The sequence below is a fragment of the Ananas comosus genome, linkage group 22, assembly GCF_001540865.1.
Source record: "Ananas comosus cultivar F153 linkage group 22, ASM154086v1, whole genome shotgun sequence".
Classification (NCBI taxonomy): Eukaryota; Viridiplantae; Streptophyta; class Magnoliopsida; order Poales; family Bromeliaceae; genus Ananas; species Ananas comosus.
This window is the reverse complement of record NC_033642.1, coordinates 10,249,989-10,266,781: the sequence shown is the minus strand read 5'-3', so window position 1 is coordinate 10,266,781 and position 16,793 is coordinate 10,249,989. Positions and strand designations below refer to the sequence as shown.

General features: G+C 40.6%; 2 protein-coding genes across 6 annotated transcripts; both read left to right on the top strand.

Annotated features, from left to right (window-relative positions):
* LOC109727686 (phenylalanine ammonia-lyase-like) lies at positions 5,054-8,474 on the top strand. Its single transcript, XM_020257858.1, has 2 exons — positions 5,054-5,702; positions 6,496-8,474. The coding sequence occupies exons 1-2, from the start codon at positions 5,278-5,280 to the stop codon at positions 8,246-8,248; spliced, it is 2,178 nt and encodes a 725-aa protein (XP_020113447.1). The 5' UTR covers positions 5,054-5,277; the 3' UTR covers positions 8,249-8,474.
* On the top strand, positions 8,574-16,791 carry LOC109727687 (probable starch synthase 4, chloroplastic/amyloplastic). 5 transcript variants are annotated; one of them, XM_020257861.1, is made up of 21 exons: positions 8,574-9,094; positions 9,209-9,256; positions 9,343-9,373; positions 9,451-9,511; positions 9,876-9,992; positions 10,467-10,689; positions 11,280-11,414; positions 11,625-11,729; positions 11,910-12,008; positions 12,245-12,374; positions 12,767-12,817; positions 13,420-13,530; positions 14,083-14,192; positions 14,314-14,479; positions 14,691-14,795; positions 14,878-14,946; positions 15,213-15,326; positions 15,761-15,822; positions 15,905-15,955; positions 16,040-16,136; positions 16,370-16,791. In XM_020257861.1, exons 1-21 carry the CDS (start codon positions 8,988-8,990, stop codon positions 16,487-16,489), a joined length of 2,112 nt encoding a protein of 703 aa, XP_020113450.1. In that variant the 5' UTR covers positions 8,574-8,987; the 3' UTR covers positions 16,490-16,791. The 5 variants fall into 5 exon arrangements, 4 of the variants coding, with proteins under 4 accessions (XP_020113450.1, XP_020113449.1, XP_020113448.1 ...); XM_020257860.1 differs by having other exon boundaries at positions 14,691-14,798; XM_020257859.1 differs by having other exon boundaries at positions 14,691-14,801.

Below are 16,793 nucleotides of genomic sequence, written 5' to 3'. Positions count from 1 at the left end.
AAAGGGTTGGTGAGAAGGAATTAGTGAGAGAGAGAGAGAGATAGAGAAGAAGGGTCCAGAGAGAGGGACACCGAGAGAAGGGCAAAAAAATGGCCCACTTGGAATAGAGAAAGAGAAGGGAGAGAGAGGGCCCCAGCTCCCGTATAACACCTACAAACTCGACACTTGGAATGAGCTAATGTGCTCATGATACGATGTCTTGAAGAAGTATCAAATTAAATAGTGTAAGACTAGTAAAATTATCCGTACATTATGACAGACTAATACTATCGAAGATAAAAAAAATTAATAAAATAAAATTTTAAAATTTTTTGACTTGCCATGTGACATCAATAAATACAAATAGTATGAGAAAAAAAAGTATAAATAGATTTTATTTATTTATCTTTTTTTTGTAAAAGTGATTGGTTTAGATGACAAGAAACTATGTGAACATATTAATTGAAAAGTGGGCGGTTGAAAAGACGAAACATCGAGTGGAGATGAAAGGTGGGAAGACAAAGCATCAAGAAGTGAGGAGGAGAGAGAAGGAAAGAGCGAAAGAGAAACTACCATGTGACAAATTTTATGAAGAATAATGTATAGGTATAGATAAATAGATTTTATTTTATTTTATTTTATTTTATTGTGAAAGCGATTGATTTAGATTACAATAAACTATGTGAACATATTAATTGGAAAGTGGGTGGTTGGAAAGATGAAACATTGAGTGGAGATGAGAGGTGGGAAGGCGAAGCAACAGGAAGTAAGAAAGGGAAAAAAGGAAAGAGTAAAAGAGAAACTACCATGTGGCAAATTCTATAGGTAATAATGTATCGGTATAGATATGTACATTCATAAAGAGCAATTTACAAGATACTACTTAGCAGCATCTCCTCAGTTGATTAAGAAAGTCGCTGAGCTTTTATCTTGAAAAGCAGAAGAAATTGCATAAACTATGTACAAACTATTGTTGATAAGCTATAACCGACAATAAATTTTGTTAAAAAATATCATGCTAGAAATATCATAATGTTTATAGTTACGTACCTTCAGAAGTGGAGAGGAAAGACATGCTAAAAAATTGTATTTTTTTTAATATTGACTTCAACTTTGGGGGTAAAAAAAAAGTTCTAATCTTGCTTTCTTTATTGTGGATTTTTCGTGTACTAAAGAAACATAAGATAGCCAGACTGATTAGTTAATGTTTTTATTTGCCAAGTTTAGTCTTATTTTTTTTAAAAAAATTCTAACATGATAAACTCCACAGGTACAATAGTCACTGATCATTTTATGTTTTGCATCCTTAGATACATTAACATCATGTAGTAGTTCGGCCCAACCCAGAGCCATACTGGTGTAACAATGATATATCTCTTATAGAACCCATTTAATGTAAAAGTCAATTTGTCATGTTGGTAAACGTCACTAATTAAATCACACCACATCACTTAGATGAATAACTTAAAGATCATTAAATTATTATCTCTTATATTATATTTTAGAAAAATTTGGTCCAGCTCATGTCCATATAGTCCTAAATATTTGAGATATCTAATCGAATCCACAAACTTAAGCTCATTAGATTTCACACATATTAAATTTTTCCTCTCTTATATATTAATAATGCGTGTGATATTATTTACATATGAATCGGCAGCAACAATCTTATCACGGTCAACTAGATCAACTCAACAAGAGGCCTGGCTCCTATCTTTGTGGACAAAAAATTAGTGGGCATCCGTGCCCAAACAATTTGCTTGGGCATGGAGCGGATGTGCGCCGCGTGTGTATGGGCGCCTATCACCACGGCCCCTTTCCCCTTTCTCTCTCTCTTTCTAAAAAAAGGAGCCCACGAATTTTTTTTTTTTTTTTTCTTTACCGTTTTCGAATGTCGCGACCACACGGCGCCCATGGGCATCGTCCCCAAACAAAATTGTCTGGGGAAGGTGCCGGACAAATTTTTGTCCCATCTTTGGCATCTTTCTCTCCCTTTTGCTGTGCTCGATAAATTAAGCAGTCAAGTGTATCAGTTTCTGAAGTTTGATAACATGGTGATATTTACTAGTACACCTGCGGTTGCAGAAAAAATCTTCTTTGCAACAAATGTATGTACTACAAAGAATGTCACGTCCCAATCAATTATACTATACAAAGTAAGTAAGACGACGAATAGTTTAAAAAATAAAATTTAATCTTATTTTTATACAATACGAAAATATTTAAAATTATATTATAAGTTTTATAGAATACCTACAAGCGGGAAGACTTTTTCATTATTGCATTACCTTCAGATGAAAAGTCAGGCTCTATGATACTCTGCTGCACCTAACATGATAAAAACTTCTCTCTCTCTCTCTCTCAATTAAGGAGATCTCTACTTAATAAGATCTCTACTTAAATAAGAAGAATCTATTTTGATTGTACTGTTGATTGAGATTAATTGGTGTCGTCCCAACTCGAACAGTTAAAAGGTGATGTTAGGTATGCCCCTAGCGAAAAACCAAGTTTAATTTGTATAGATAAATTTATTGAAATCCAAGATTACCGACATGAGTTAGATGAAATTCAATAAAACTGATCGATCCTTGCCAAACATGGCTTATTATTTTTTTAAGAAAAAATAGTTAGCACGCTATCCGTTTTATTCATAAAAGTATGAACTAGATTAATTACCTGGGTGAGATAGTAGAGCTCACTTGAAAAGGAGAGAACATGACTTGTTAAACATTATTTTCTCATGAAACAGTCATACCATGAGTTGTTAATACTTTATACTATTTTCTTTGAAACAGTACATATATGCACACCTAAATCTATATTTTTCAGTATTTTAAGGCCTTTTTTGGACGCATACGGATTTTATTCAGTACATTTTTTTTTTTGATTTATTTAAGAAGTTTATAATATTTAGCACATGCAAGTATTATGAAATGTCTCGATGTCTAGAATGATGTAACATATTTAATGTTTCAGACTTTTTAAAAAAATAAAATAAATAATTTTATAGACAAAATATGCAATCCAACCAAATTATAGATGTCAGAATTTTTTAAAGAGCAAAAATCAAAATCTTTGCTTCCCATTATATAAGAAATTTGTACAATATATATATATATATATATATATATATATATATATTATAGTAGGGCTAGAATACTTGTAAAAGTATTATGAGAGTGATACTTTGTGTTTTTTTAGCCTTGGATGGAGAGATGTGAGGTTGAGATGATGGTGGTAGGTGGTGGTAGGTGGATAGTGTTTAATCCAAGGGCTATTAATAATCAGAAAGTAGATCCAATGGCCTAAAATCCTAATAGCACATAATGGTGATACTTGTAAAGTATCATAGCTCAACTCTGTCTCTCTCTCTCTCTCTCTCTCTCTCTCTATATATATATATATATATATAGTTGAGTTGAAATACTATCAGTAGCAAACCGGCTCCGTTGCCACCCATTTGTTTTCAATGATGGAGCCTTCGAATCGACAATCGGCACCGTTGAATATGATCTATACCGCTTAAATTATCTAGAAATCAAATTTCATACTTTTCCAATATTATTCTCTTGTCTATCAAGTTGGCGTAAAAATAAACGGCTGAAAATGAATATCTTCTAAAAAGTGATGATAGAAATTTTATAATCAAGATCGAGAGTATAGATCTTGTTCTAAATAGTTTAAAGAATTTTCTAACTAAAATTCAATTGATTTGGATAGCTTTACACCGTTAAACATGAAAACACCTCATATCTACCATTAAAATTATAAAATTTGAAACCCTTTGATCATTAGGTCAATGGTATCGAAAAGATTTGAAATTTGGTTTCTAAATACTTCAAGTGGTATAGATCATATTCAACGATGCTAATCGTCAATTCGAGAGCTCCATCATTAAAAATAAATGGGTGGCAACGGAGCCGGTTTGCTACCGATAGTATTCCAGCTCAACTCTATATATATATATATATATATATATATATATATATTGGAATAGTTGTTTAACGCTTACATTCACAATTTACACCTTTAAATGTGTACACAGGTGGCATTGCTCATAGCATTTTTTTTTTATAATTTAGANATATATATATATATATATATATATATATATATATATATATATATATATATATATATATATATATATATTGAGTAATTTATTACACTAACATTCAAACAAGACTTAAACAGTTAAACCAACTAACTAGTTGCACCGATGTTCCTCTAGCTTTCTGGGTAGTTTCGGTCCTGCGAGGAAGCCAGAAAACACTTCTCAGGTCACTAATAAACTAACTAAAAGAGATCAGGTGGGAGGGCATCTTCGATGCTTTGAATACTAATCTGAACAGAAGAAGAGATGGTTTGAATGATGATGGCGTGACTTTGACGAAAAAGAGATGATTTCGTTGCATCCGGACATCTAGTGCACCACGCTTGATTGATTACCACACTTTTCGTTCGCCCCATATTTCAATCCCACCCCTCCGATAACTATAAATATTTTATTTATTTAAAAGCCTAAGGTTTGAATTAAAAACCACGATATGCAGAAAAAGGAAAGAAAATAAAAAAAAGAAAAAGAAAAAAAGGGAGTGGGAAGTGAGGATGCACCGTGCACGGGGTGTAGGCAGTAATTTTCCTGATCAGCAATTGACAATAGGGCATCCCACAAAGAGAAACGGAGGTCTGGTCTCCGGGTACGACCGCATCTCCGTTTACTCCCACCAACCCCCGCCCCCCCTGGGCAGTCGGTCGGTCATCTTCTCTCTCTCTTTTTTTTTTTCTTCTTCTTTTTTTTTTTTTGTTTTTAAGAAAAAAACCTCCCATTTTGATTTTGGGCGAATAGGACTCCGCGTGAGTAGACCGACCAACCCCCGGCCCCACCCCCACCGAAGAGCAGCCCCGAGAAAATCCCTCCATCGAAAGCGGTCCAAGTGTCGGTCAAAGCGGCCGTCCGATACGATCTTGATCCGACGGCCCAGATTAGCCTCCAACAACCCCGCTCTCCCAAGTCCCAACAACCCAAACTCTGTTCCCCGCGCTGCCTCGCCATTCGCCTCGCCTCTCCTCGCCTCTCCTCTCCTCTCCTCTGTCTATTTAAGCTCTCCCCAGACGCATCAATCTCCCCTCAGGAAATTAACTCGCTCTCATCAGCTACAAAATTTCCTCTTCCATTATTAGATTATTATATTGCGCCGAGAGAGAGAGAGAGACTGCATTATTATTAATTGCTGTTGTTGTTATTATTATCGCCAATTAAGTAAGTAAGTAAGAGCGTGCGTGCGTGCGTGCAAGATGGAGTTTGTTGAGGGTTATTTGTGCGCGGATGAGAAGAAGCAGAGGGACCCGTTGAACTGGGGCAGGGCGGCGGAGGCGATGAGCGGGAGCCACCTGGAGGAGGTGAAGCGCATGGTGGAGGAGTTCCGGAGGCCTCTGGTGAGGCTGGAGGGGGCGGATCTGAAGATCTCGCAGGTGGCGGCCGTGGCGATGGGCGATTTCGCCCAGGCCCAGGCCCAGGCCCAGCCCGTGCCGGTGCCGGTGCCGGTGCCCGTGCGGGTGGAGCTCTCCGAGGGGGCCAGGGACGCCGTGCGCGCCAGCAGCGACTGGGTCCTCGCCAGCATGGACAAGGGCACCGACAGCTACGGCGTCACCACCGGCTTCGGCGCCACCTCCCACCGCAGGACCAAGCAAGGGGGAGCCCTCCAGAGGGAACTCATCAGGTACGTATCATCCATTCATTCATGCATTCGCTTACTACTTGTGTGGTTAATTAATTACTTACTTAAATTAATTGATTAACTATAATCAGTTATTATTATAAAATAAAATGACAACAGCTGAGCTACTTCTACTGCTAGTACTACTACTACTAAGACTTGGCTAGCTCCTCATATGCCGGGCCCAAAGATCCAGAATCTTATTCCTCCAAAAAAAAAAAAAAAAAAAGATCGAGAATCTTTGCCAATCAGGCAAAAAGGTCCTGTAAAATTAAGTATCTAACCAAACATAGGAGTGTTAACCGAAGCTTACTAGTACTGGTATACTAGTAGTCTAGTATACTAGTACTAGTACTAGTACTAGCCATTATTTTTCGCTTTCCCCGCGGTCTTTTCCTTATTTCTGACCGAAGAAAAGCCAGCCTCTCTCAGCCGCCGCCTACACTACAACCGTGCATGGTATAGATTAATTAGACGACGGCAAACGTCTCTTGCAGCCGTCGGCATCTCCTACCTAACCCGCATCAAACGACAAGTTTGACGTCTTACACTGAAAACTGCAGAGTGGAATTCCGGCAGTTTGCGGTCTCTCTGACACGCGCGCAGGCACCCCGCGACAATGTATATTAGTACTTAATGGCTAGAGACAGCTAGCGGCGTGCATTAACTATTAATTGTTGCCGAGGAGTAATTTATTTGAAATTTAAAAGTTAGTTATTCGGACAGATAGATAGGGTCGACTAAGTAATGTGAATTAGTAACAAATTAAGGTGGTGTTGTATATATTATTGTGCAGATTCCTCAATGCCGGAATCTTCGGCTCCGGGCGGGAATCAGGGCAGACGCTGCCGGCGTCGGCGACGAGGGCGGCGATGCTCGTCCGGATCAACACCTTGCTGCAGGGCTACTCCGGCATCCGGTTCGAGATCCTGGAGGCCATCACCGCCCTCCTCAACTCCCGGGTCACGCCGTGCCTCCCCCTCCGCGGCACCATCACGGCGTCGGGCGACCTCGTCCCCTTGTCCTACATCGCCGGCATCCTAACCGGGCGTCCCAACGCCAAGGCCGTCGGCCCCGACGGCGAGGCCGAGCTGAGCGCCGCCGAGGCCTTCGAGGTCGCCGGAATCGGCGGCGGGTTCTTCGAGCTGCAGCCCAAGGAGGGACTCGCTCTGGTCAACGGCACCGCGGTGGGCTCGGGGCTGGCGTCCATAGTCCTCTTCGAAGCCAACATCCTCGCGGTGCTGTCGGAGGTGCTGTCGGCCGTGTTCTGCGAGGTCATGCAGGGGAAGCCCGAGTTCACGGACCACCTGACCCACAAGCTGAAGCACCACCCGGGCCAGATCGAGGCCGCCGCCATCATGGAGCACGTGCTCGAGGGCAGCTCCTACATGAGGATGGCCAAGAAGCTGCACGAGCTCGACCCGCTGCAGAAGCCCAAGCAGGACCGCTACGCCCTCCGCACGTCGCCCCAGTGGCTCGGCCCGCAGATCGAGGTCATCCGCTCGTCGACCAGGTCCATCGAGCGCGAGATCAACTCCGTCAACGACAACCCGCTCATCGACGTCGCCAGGAACAAGGCGCTCCACGGCGGCAACTTCCAGGGCACCCCGATCGGCGTCTCCATGGACAACACCCGCCTCGCCCTCGCCGCGATCGGGAAGCTCATGTTCGCGCAGTTCTCCGAGCTCGTCAACGACTTCTACAACAACGGCCTGCCCTCCAACCTGTCCGGCGGCCGGAACCCCAGCCTGGACTACGGCTTCAAGGGCGCGGAGATCGCCATGGCGGCCTACTGCTCCGAGCTCCAGTTCCTCGGGAACCCGGTCACCAACCACGTGCAGAGCGCGGAGCAGCACAACCAGGACGTCAACTCGCTGGGCTTGATCTCGGCCAGGAAGACCGCGGAGGCCGTGGAGATCCTGAAGCTCATGACCTCCACCTACTTGGTCGCGCTCTGCCAGGCCATCGACCTCAGGCACCTGGAGGAGAATCTGAAGTCCGCCGTCAAGAACGCGGTGGGCCAGGCGGCGAAGAGAGTTCTCACGGTGGGAGCCGGCGGAGAGCTCCACCCGGCGAGGTTCTGCGAGAAGGACTTGATCAAAGTCGTCGACCGCGACCACGTCTTCGCGTACGCGGACGACCCCTGCAGCTCGACGTACCCCCTGATGCAGAAGCTCAGGCAGGTGCTCGTCGAGCAGGCGCTGGGCAACGGCGAGAAGGAGAAGGACCCGAACAATTCCATCTTCCAAAAGATTGCCGCTTTCGAAGAGGAGCTCAAGGCCCAGCTGCCGAAAGAAGTCGAGGCTGCGAGGGTGGCATTCGAGAACGGCACGTCGGCGATCCCGAACAGGATCCAGGAGTGCAGGTCTTATCCGCTGTACAGGTTCGTTAGGGAGGAGCTCGGAGCCGGGTACCTAACCGGGGAGAAGGTGCGGTCGCCGGGAGAGGAGTTCAACAAGGTGTTCAATGCCATTTGCAAGGGCAAGGCGATTGATCCCATGCTCGAGTGCTTGAAGGAGTGGAATGGAGCGCCGCTGCCGCTGTGTTAGAGTCTCGATTATTCTTCTCTTCTCTTCTCTTCTCTTCTCTTCTCTCCTTTCTGAATTTGTATTGTATTCTCAGTCGCTTGTTAAGGTAAAGGACCCCCTGCAGATAAAACATGTGGTCTGTCAAACCTTGTAAGTCTTTTGTAGTGTTTCTTTCTTCAGTTTCAGCCCATCTGTCTAATTTGTCAGTAGTAATATTTATTTGGTAATAAAGTTATCTTTACCTGTCTATACTTTTCTTTAGAGAGAGATCGAGAAAGTTGTCCATCCAATAGTAGTAATAGGGTACTCCTTTTTGTGAATTGCTTGCAAAACAATTGCTACGGTCACAGAACTCATTATTCTCGTCAAATTAAATTGCACTTCATCCTCCCTTCGTGTCCGTCGTGCTTAGCTTTGTCCAGATTTACGGTTGTAGAACACACTGACACATGATAGGCTTTTGTGGTTTCGAGTCACATGGCAACAGGTGCCTTAATTTTTGTTCAAGCAAATATCTTGGGATTGGGAAAAGAGTCTATCATGTCACGTGGTTAGGGGACCTCGCGCAAAATATCCTCCGGCCTCCGCCTCAACAAAAAGATTTCACGGGAGTCGCAGCCGCTCCGATCCTCCTCCACTATCCCCGTCGTTCCAAACCAGAGAGGGGGCTCTCTCTCTCTCTCTCTCTCTCTCATTCTGCTTCTACCCAACTGGAGAATCCGTTCCCGACTAGGGCAAAGGCATCTCAGCGGAAGAGAAGATGGAGGCCGTGCGCAACGCCGCCGCGGTTGCTTCCTCGCTCCGTCTCACTCGCACGAAACCCCCTCCGCACCCCACTCTCACATCCCCCAAATGCTTCTGCTTACGGTAAATCTCCTGCTTCGATTCCAAATGCCTCCATTCTCTCATCCGACCAAGGATTTTGGAAAATCTTCATTGCACACAAGATGCATTTCCTAACCTTATATGTATTTTCGTCAGGAAGGAAGATGCCTTCGGCAACCCGTCTTCTGAAACTTCACTACCGAAGTGAGTGCGATCAACATAATTCCTTTATAATAATATTAAATATCAAAAGCTCGAGTATTTAACCATTTGTTAATGCACTCGCTCAGGTTGGAAGGCCACCAAACGGACGTCTTTGAGGTACGCGACGGTGCAGATATCGGCGTTACCGACTTACTACCCTTCTGCTCACGGTGCAATGCTTTCGGATGCCGCAGGTAGAGGAATTAGAGACCAATGATGATGACATCTGGAAGCTGTTTGCTCATGCTCAGCGGAGTAAGCCCGTCCTACTTTTCTCGAATTTTGCCATCCAGATTGGCCTCAGGTGCCAATCTTTGTATAAAGAATTGTCCTTCCTTGTGCTTTGGTCATTAATAAGTGATCAAATCTCTCGGACGTAATTCGATTATGAGATGATTCGTCAACATCTTGAGGCGAAAACCTGCGCGCTACGTTGTGTCTCCCCTGTGTTTACACTTTGAATGCTTTTGTTTTGTGAATAGTTCTATGAGAACGTCATCGCTCGGTCGCAACCGTTATTGTAACATGCTTTTGGTTTTTCTGATGGCTGCGCTCCCGTGCATGATATGGTGCTTTCGAAATATTTCCGCCTAACCTTTTTTGCCCTATGATTTGTTAGATATTCTATACCTGAACAAACAGCGGCTCACGGCCATGGAGGAGCTGAAGAAAGTACAGGAAGAAAGAGACTTGCTACTGGAGAAAATAGAGCAATTGGAGGCACAGAAGCAAACAGGTGTGCTTAAGTGTGGTTCTCGGATCTTACGTCTGGTTGCTCTTAGTTCGTTCCGCTCTTTTCGGGTGGTTATATGTCGCACGTCTCCATTACTTTCTCAATCTGAAGCCTCTAAGGACTTAGGTGCCGGCACTTAACTGGTTTGCGGCATGCGTCTGCGCGCCGTACCAGGGTTAAATATTAGCCACCTCGCATGGTTCTGGGCTGGTACATATTGCTTTAGAGTTGTGTCTCTTCGCCTTGTCTAAGAGCAGTGGGTGTACCTGTTATCCTTTGAGCAAATGATTTTTAGAAATTAAAAGGTCATACTCTTGTTGCTTCGTTAAATGAGAAGGGACGAGATTTTGCCTGTCTTGCCTGTATCGGCTTATTAGGTGGAACGACCTTTTATCATTCTGGTATATTCTGCGAGTAATTATTTTGTACCTGTTTTGGCTTTTCATTAAATATATAGTGTCTGTTTTCTCTTATTAGGTGCCCAGACTGAGCCAGTGGCATCCTCAAGTTTCGCTGATTTACTACTGCGGATAGATTCAATGGTCATTTCAGGTATGATTGGTAGCGGGGAAGCATCGAGCCTCCGAAAGAAGGTTATGGACAGCAGGAGTCAAATAAATGATGCCTTCTGTGAAATCCGTCATAAAACTGACATGGAATTGCTGTCAGAACTTCGCCTCTTTACAGAGAAAATGACACAGTATGCATGCACTAGTCTACTTGAGAATAGTACAGAAAAAAATTATTATTCTTTTGATTCGTTATAGGTAAATTTTGACAAAAAGTTCGCTATTTTAGTAGCAATATTATGTATGCACTCTTATTCCCTCCCCGTACGTGGGCATATTTTCTTTAACTATTGCTATGATCGTAGGATTTGGATTAGGCAACCACTAATGCTTGAAATTTATTGTTGTTGCCTATCAGTATTATCTTTTTACTCTTAATAATAAGCTGTGATTGCATGTCTTTGGGCTCTTCTGTGCTGCATATAAGTATCTACATCACCTGGTTCTGTTAGTATTAACTAAGCTGTGAGACATGACTGACCTGTAATAACTATTTACTGGTCTTGGTGCTGTAGATAGTGATCTATTGCTTCATTATAGAAATACATGATTGGAAAAGTGTTGTTGGTTATTTTATCAAAATATGATTTTCGCACCGCTAATGTGTCTAAGGATAAGGTATCAAAATTGGCTATTAGATAATTCTTTGTAATTTTTGTTGCGTGTCTCAGTCAATTTTTGCAGGGTATTAAATTTGACTATTTTGGCCCTTGATTTGCAGAAATCCTTTACATATTGTGCATATCTGCAGCGAAATGGATCCAATTTCTTCATGTGGTTCCTTAGCATCATATGTAACAGGTTTATCTTGTGCACTTCAAAGAAAGGGCGATTTAGTTGAAGTCATATTACCCAAGTATGTGTTTACTTCCTTTTTTCCTTGTAAATGGCATTCTGGCACACATGCGTGTAATCAATTGATATGATTATTATTTACTTTAAATCATCTGTTGATAGTCGAAAGATCAAAACCTAGGTGAATTGTGAGTCGTGACATAATTACTCTTAGTTCTGGTAACTTTTTTTTTTTTTACCAAGCTTGTGACTTACAATACGGTTTCAACAGGTACTCAAACATAAACCTTGATGCGATTCAGGGGCTGAGGAGAATAGATGCGGAATTTGATTCATATTTTGGTGGTCATTGGCATAAAAACAGAGTATGGATAGGGTAATTATGCTAATTTCAGTATTTATTATCATCTTGTTTGCATCATGCATGCCTTCACTTGATTAAGGCATTGACGGAAGTGCCAGCACAGTTTCTCTTACTCACTGCACAGCAAGACAATACACTATTCTGTTTTTCGACCATTTTCCCTTTTGCTGATTAATGAATTTTATGTGACAGTGTCACCAGGGGTATTAGTGTAACATTAATAGAACCTCTTAACTACTCGACATTTTTCAACCGCGACAGATTATATGGTTATTCTGATGACTTCGAGCGGTAAGTATGTTTTAAGAATCTGATTAGCTTTGGTTAATCATTGGTGTAGCATAAAATTTCTGTAGGGCTATGCTTTGATCTTTTAAAGAAGGCGTATTTTGCCTTCCTATTGTAGAAAGATTTATTTCTTACAGCCTTTTTTGTAACAGCTCTAATTAAAGCTGTAGTAAATTTTTCTGATCTATTCTAGCCACTAATCAATTTATACTGTTCTTTGCGATTTTTATGCTTTTCAGATTTTCCTACTTTTCCCGTGCTTCAATGGATTATCTTGTAAAATCTGGAAAGCAGCCTGATATTTTGCATATACATAATTGGGAAACTGCAATTGTTGGACCACTTTTCTGGGATATTTTTGTTCATCAGGTCATTTTTCTGCTAGAAAGATTTATCTTTAGTTTTTTTGTGAGTTTTTAATATAAAAAATGCCTGTTTTTACTCTGTTAAACCTTTGGAACTTTAATTATTGCTAGGTGCAGTCATTCTGAAATGCAATATGGATTATTGATGTATTTTTTTATTATTATATTAAGATGCCCTTTTTTTAGTGGCTAATGAGGCCAGAGAATCACTCTCTGAAATCCTTGGTAAACGAGAAGACTTCTATTGAAACATTATCTGACATAGTTGAAGAGTAAAGAATTGATGCTGTCAATGATGTCTAGTTTTGATTTATTTCTTCCTTTTTAACCCCATTTATTAACACAGTTGGTGATTTTATTGGCATTATGCATTATACTTTGTGTTTTCTTTTGCAGGGACTTGGTGCTACTCGAGTGTTGTTGACATGTCATGACATCACTTCGCAAGTAAATAGGCTGCTTATTTGTATAGCTGTTTATTTATGGGAAACCAGTATCCTTAACTAAAGACGATTAATCAGAATGAATGAACTTCTAGATTTTAATTCCTTTACACCCCTGTATAATAGGAAAAAAAGAAGATTTAAGTTCTTTTTTTTTTTCTGGACTGGTGCCTTTTCTTCTACCTACCTATAACAATGAACTTTTGCCTGAGCGGATGATAAACATAAATTAAATTTGGGTGTTCAGTACCTGCTCTAGTTGTATACTTGTATTCCATGTAGTGAATCTTTTTAGAATCTACATCAATGAAGCAACATACTGCTGTGGCAATAATGAGAAACTTAAATACAATTCCTCCTTTTCCTGGAAAAATGTCAAAATACCTTGTAAAGTGAAAAGATTTCCGTAGTTATATCTAATATTACATTGCAAATTGGTGTTACTCTCTGAAAAAGTCAATAATTATCTCTAAACAAGTTACACAAATTTTAGAGCTCAATCGGCTTGGATGCGTTTAATGAGTCATATTCTCAATGTAATTGCAGAAGTAGCTGTGTCTATTATTATATGCTTTTTTTTGCTCAATATTGCTTATTTTTTTGCAGTGCCTTGAGCAGCCAAGTAAGCTAGAGCTTTGTGGGCTTGATCCCCATCGACTAAACCGCCCTGATCGTTTCCAGGATAACACTAAGATGAATCTTGTCAATGTTTTAAAGGTCAATGTTCTTCTTGTTTCAACTCAGTGTGTGTTATGAGCCTACTTCCAATCTATGCATATTTAATGGCATAGAAAATAATTATTCTTCTATATGCTATCACAAACTGCTGGCTGCCATGCATAAAAATTCCTCCTCAACAGAGAATCAAATATATATGGGAAGTTTCAATCCCTCTGTAGTTGAAGTTACTATGTATTGTTGAAGTTACTATGTAAAGCAGCTCCTTCCTGTACTGCCAGATTGATGCTGCCACCATTATTCATGGAAATTTCCTGTTGTTGTATGTGGAATGTTTAACTTAGGTGACAGAATGCAACTTAATAACCAAATTAATATTCTTGGAAACACCCAAACCTACCTATTTTGATATATACAACTGATGACACAAGTATGTGCATGTTTGCATTGCTTATAGTGAAGATTTTTGTTTTTTTATAAATTCTAATAAAATTATGCTAGTAACTGTCTTGGAGAGCAGAACTCTTCACTTATATTGATTTTTCGTATATCTAACACTAAGTTGATTTTTGTCATGCTGTATCTTTACAGGGCGGTATAGTTTACTCTAATAAAGTAGTAATGGTTTCGACGATCCATTCAAGAGACAGTCTCATTCACAGTTTAAATCATGGTTTAGAACCAACATTAGCCATCCATAAGTGAGTGACATCTGTTTTTTGTTTTTACTCTCCAATAGCATAGAGCTGCTGCTGCATGTAGTCAAACTGAATGCCATTATTTCGTTTTGGTTGTTTGTTACTACAAATCTTTCTATTCTAGGGAAAAGTTATTAGTCGCTCCTTATGGATTTGATGGCGATAAATGGGATCCTTCCAAAGACAAGTATCTTCCTAGAAATTATTCGGCATATGATATTGAAGGAAAAGCTGCTTGCAAAGTTGCACTCAGGAATCGCCTCAAGTTCTCTGGATATTCGTCAGTTGTCGTATGGAAATTCAACTTAACTTTACTTAAGACTGCTTTGTTTGTATAGAAAGTAGTATAGTCCTTGTCGTTCTTTGCATATATCTTATCAAGAATGGTCACATTTTGCTCAGTCTCTGTAAAAATTCGCTTCACATAATTCCCTTGTTTTTCTGCCACCTGATTTGGCGGCAGCCATTTGATCTCTATAGCTACTGATTGATTGTTATCAGGTTGGCTGCATCTACTCTAGTTGTACCTTTGATGTCAGTACCTTTGATGTCGATATGGATAATCTGAAAGCAGCTGTTCGGTATGCCATGAATAAGGGCGCCCAGGTTGTTGTATGTATTTGCATCTGTTCAGAATTTAATGGCGCATATTCTTTTGTTACTAAAGCCATTTAGTAATAATCTTCAGCTTGTCTTTATGGAATCTGAAACGCCGGTTATGAACTCACTGATGAAAGCGTTGCAAAACGAACTAAAGGTAACAATTCTGATGTCTTTTTTTTTTTTTTCTGATACAAATTTGTATTTGCTCAAATGACTGAGACCTTTAAGTTCATTACATGCATATTTCTTATTTAATGATCAATATTCAAGGCACACTTGTCATTTTGCTCCCATTGATCTTGTTTGAGAGTAGTCTGGACTTACATTTTCAAAACATATTTTGGGCCCTGTAACGGTGGATTGAGCGAGTATATTTGGCACATTAGTGGTTTATTAATTTCATGTATATTATGCTTGCAGGATGCCAATGTAAGGTTTATTGAAAAGTATGATGACGCCTTGGCACATTTGATCCTTGCGGGCTCTGATATCTTCTTATGTTCTTCCTTCCATGATCCATGGCTACAAATGCCGGTATGTAAAAGGCTATAAATAGTAAAGATTAATAATATTGTAGTATTCCATGAGAGTGTTTTTCTTGAGAAAATACAAATAGCATGGCTATCAATTTCTTCTGCTTTTCCTTGCTCAACAGTAGGTGAAATGCAGCAGAACTTTAATTATTTGGAGGGCGCTACTAATGACGGAAGCTGTTGCTGAGTTTGTCTTGATCAACATAAGATCTTTAGTTTTTTATTTTTTATTTTTTATTGCAAAGTCCCTTCTTTTATGGTAGCGTCACTTCTGAAATTTTCTCTGAAATTTTCTCTGCTCTACAAAATACTTCTTTGTTTAATCAACTCGCACAGGAGTATCCAGATGTGATAGGCTTTTGACTCTTTATACTGTTTTCTCGTTCTTTTGCTATGTATGTGATTAACATCACAAACACTTGCTCTCGTGAACAGCTGAAGGCAGTTAAGTATGGATCTGCCCCCATATCATTGAACTTGGCAAGTGATGGATTCAGGTAAATGGTAATTATAATACGCCTACCTGAAACTACTGTAGTAGTCAAAGAAACTCAATTGATCCCCTTGATACTTCCATAGGCAGTTCAAAGTGCGCGACTCCAGAGGCAGCTCACAAAGTGAATATTTGAGGTAAGCTGCGACCGGTTGCTACCATCGACTAATATGAAGGGGGTTAATACCAGAATGGTAAATTAAGGCCAGAAATTTTAACAGGCAATCTGGCTGGGGTGATTGCGGGAGCACAGCAGCGTCACAGTACCTCCTCTCAACATACGGGAATATGTCCATCGGTCAAGCCCTCGATGAAATTGTAAGTTCAGTTGCCATAACCAGAATCAAACTGAAAGGCTGAATTTGATACCAATAAGAAAAACATAATAGCTAGCTCTTATTACAAATGGACTCTGGCCATTTCAACTTGTCCTGAATGTACCTGTGATTCTTGCGACTAGGTCCCAGATAACCTTTTATTAGAAACCCATCCCGACATATTTGCTTTTTTCACATGGCAGTGAAGTGAATTAATTATGCTCGTCTTTGCAGAATACTGAACCGTCCCGGTGGGCTTGGAGGATAAAGGATGGGATGTCGAAAGACTTCTCATGGGATGCTGAGTGCTGCGACATACATCGGGCTGCTTACACCTTCATCAAGAACTTGTAAAATTTTATTATATCTTGGAGTCTCTCCCGAGGCAAAATTCCACTCAAGCAGGTATTGTTTCTGTGGAGCTGCAAATGGCGGGATGACGAGACGCGAAGATCGATGTAACTTCCGCTTAGTATTAAACTAACTGTGGTGGTCGTGTATGTCAATATATTTGGTGGCCTTAATTAGAGAGTTTATGCGTCTATTATACATGTAGAGCTATCTATTTAACCAAGCTTCTGTCGCAGCTATGAGGCATGAACTACTGATGTTCGCAACTCTTATTAATTTGTAAATAATAAGTTGATTATGACTCACT

Coding starts and splice junctions, on each gene's coding strand:
- LOC109727687 (XM_020257859.1), top strand. CDS start 8,988: ATGGAGGCCGTGCGCAACGCCGCCGCGGTTGCTTCCTCGCTCCGTCTC. Junction 9,095..9,208: donor CCCAAATGCTTCTGCTTACG/GTAAATCTCCTG, acceptor TATTTTCGTCAG/GAAGGAAGATGCCTTCGGCA. Junction 14,802..14,877: donor ATAAGGGCGCCCAGGTTGTT/GTATGTATTTGC, acceptor AATAATCTTCAG/CTTGTCTTTATGGAATCTGA.
- LOC109727686 (XM_020257858.1), top strand. CDS start 5,278: ATGGAGTTTGTTGAGGGTTATTTGTGCGCGGATGAGAAGAAGCAGAGG. Junction 5,703..6,495: donor CTCCAGAGGGAACTCATCAG/GTACGTATCATC, acceptor ATTATTGTGCAG/ATTCCTCAATGCCGGAATCT.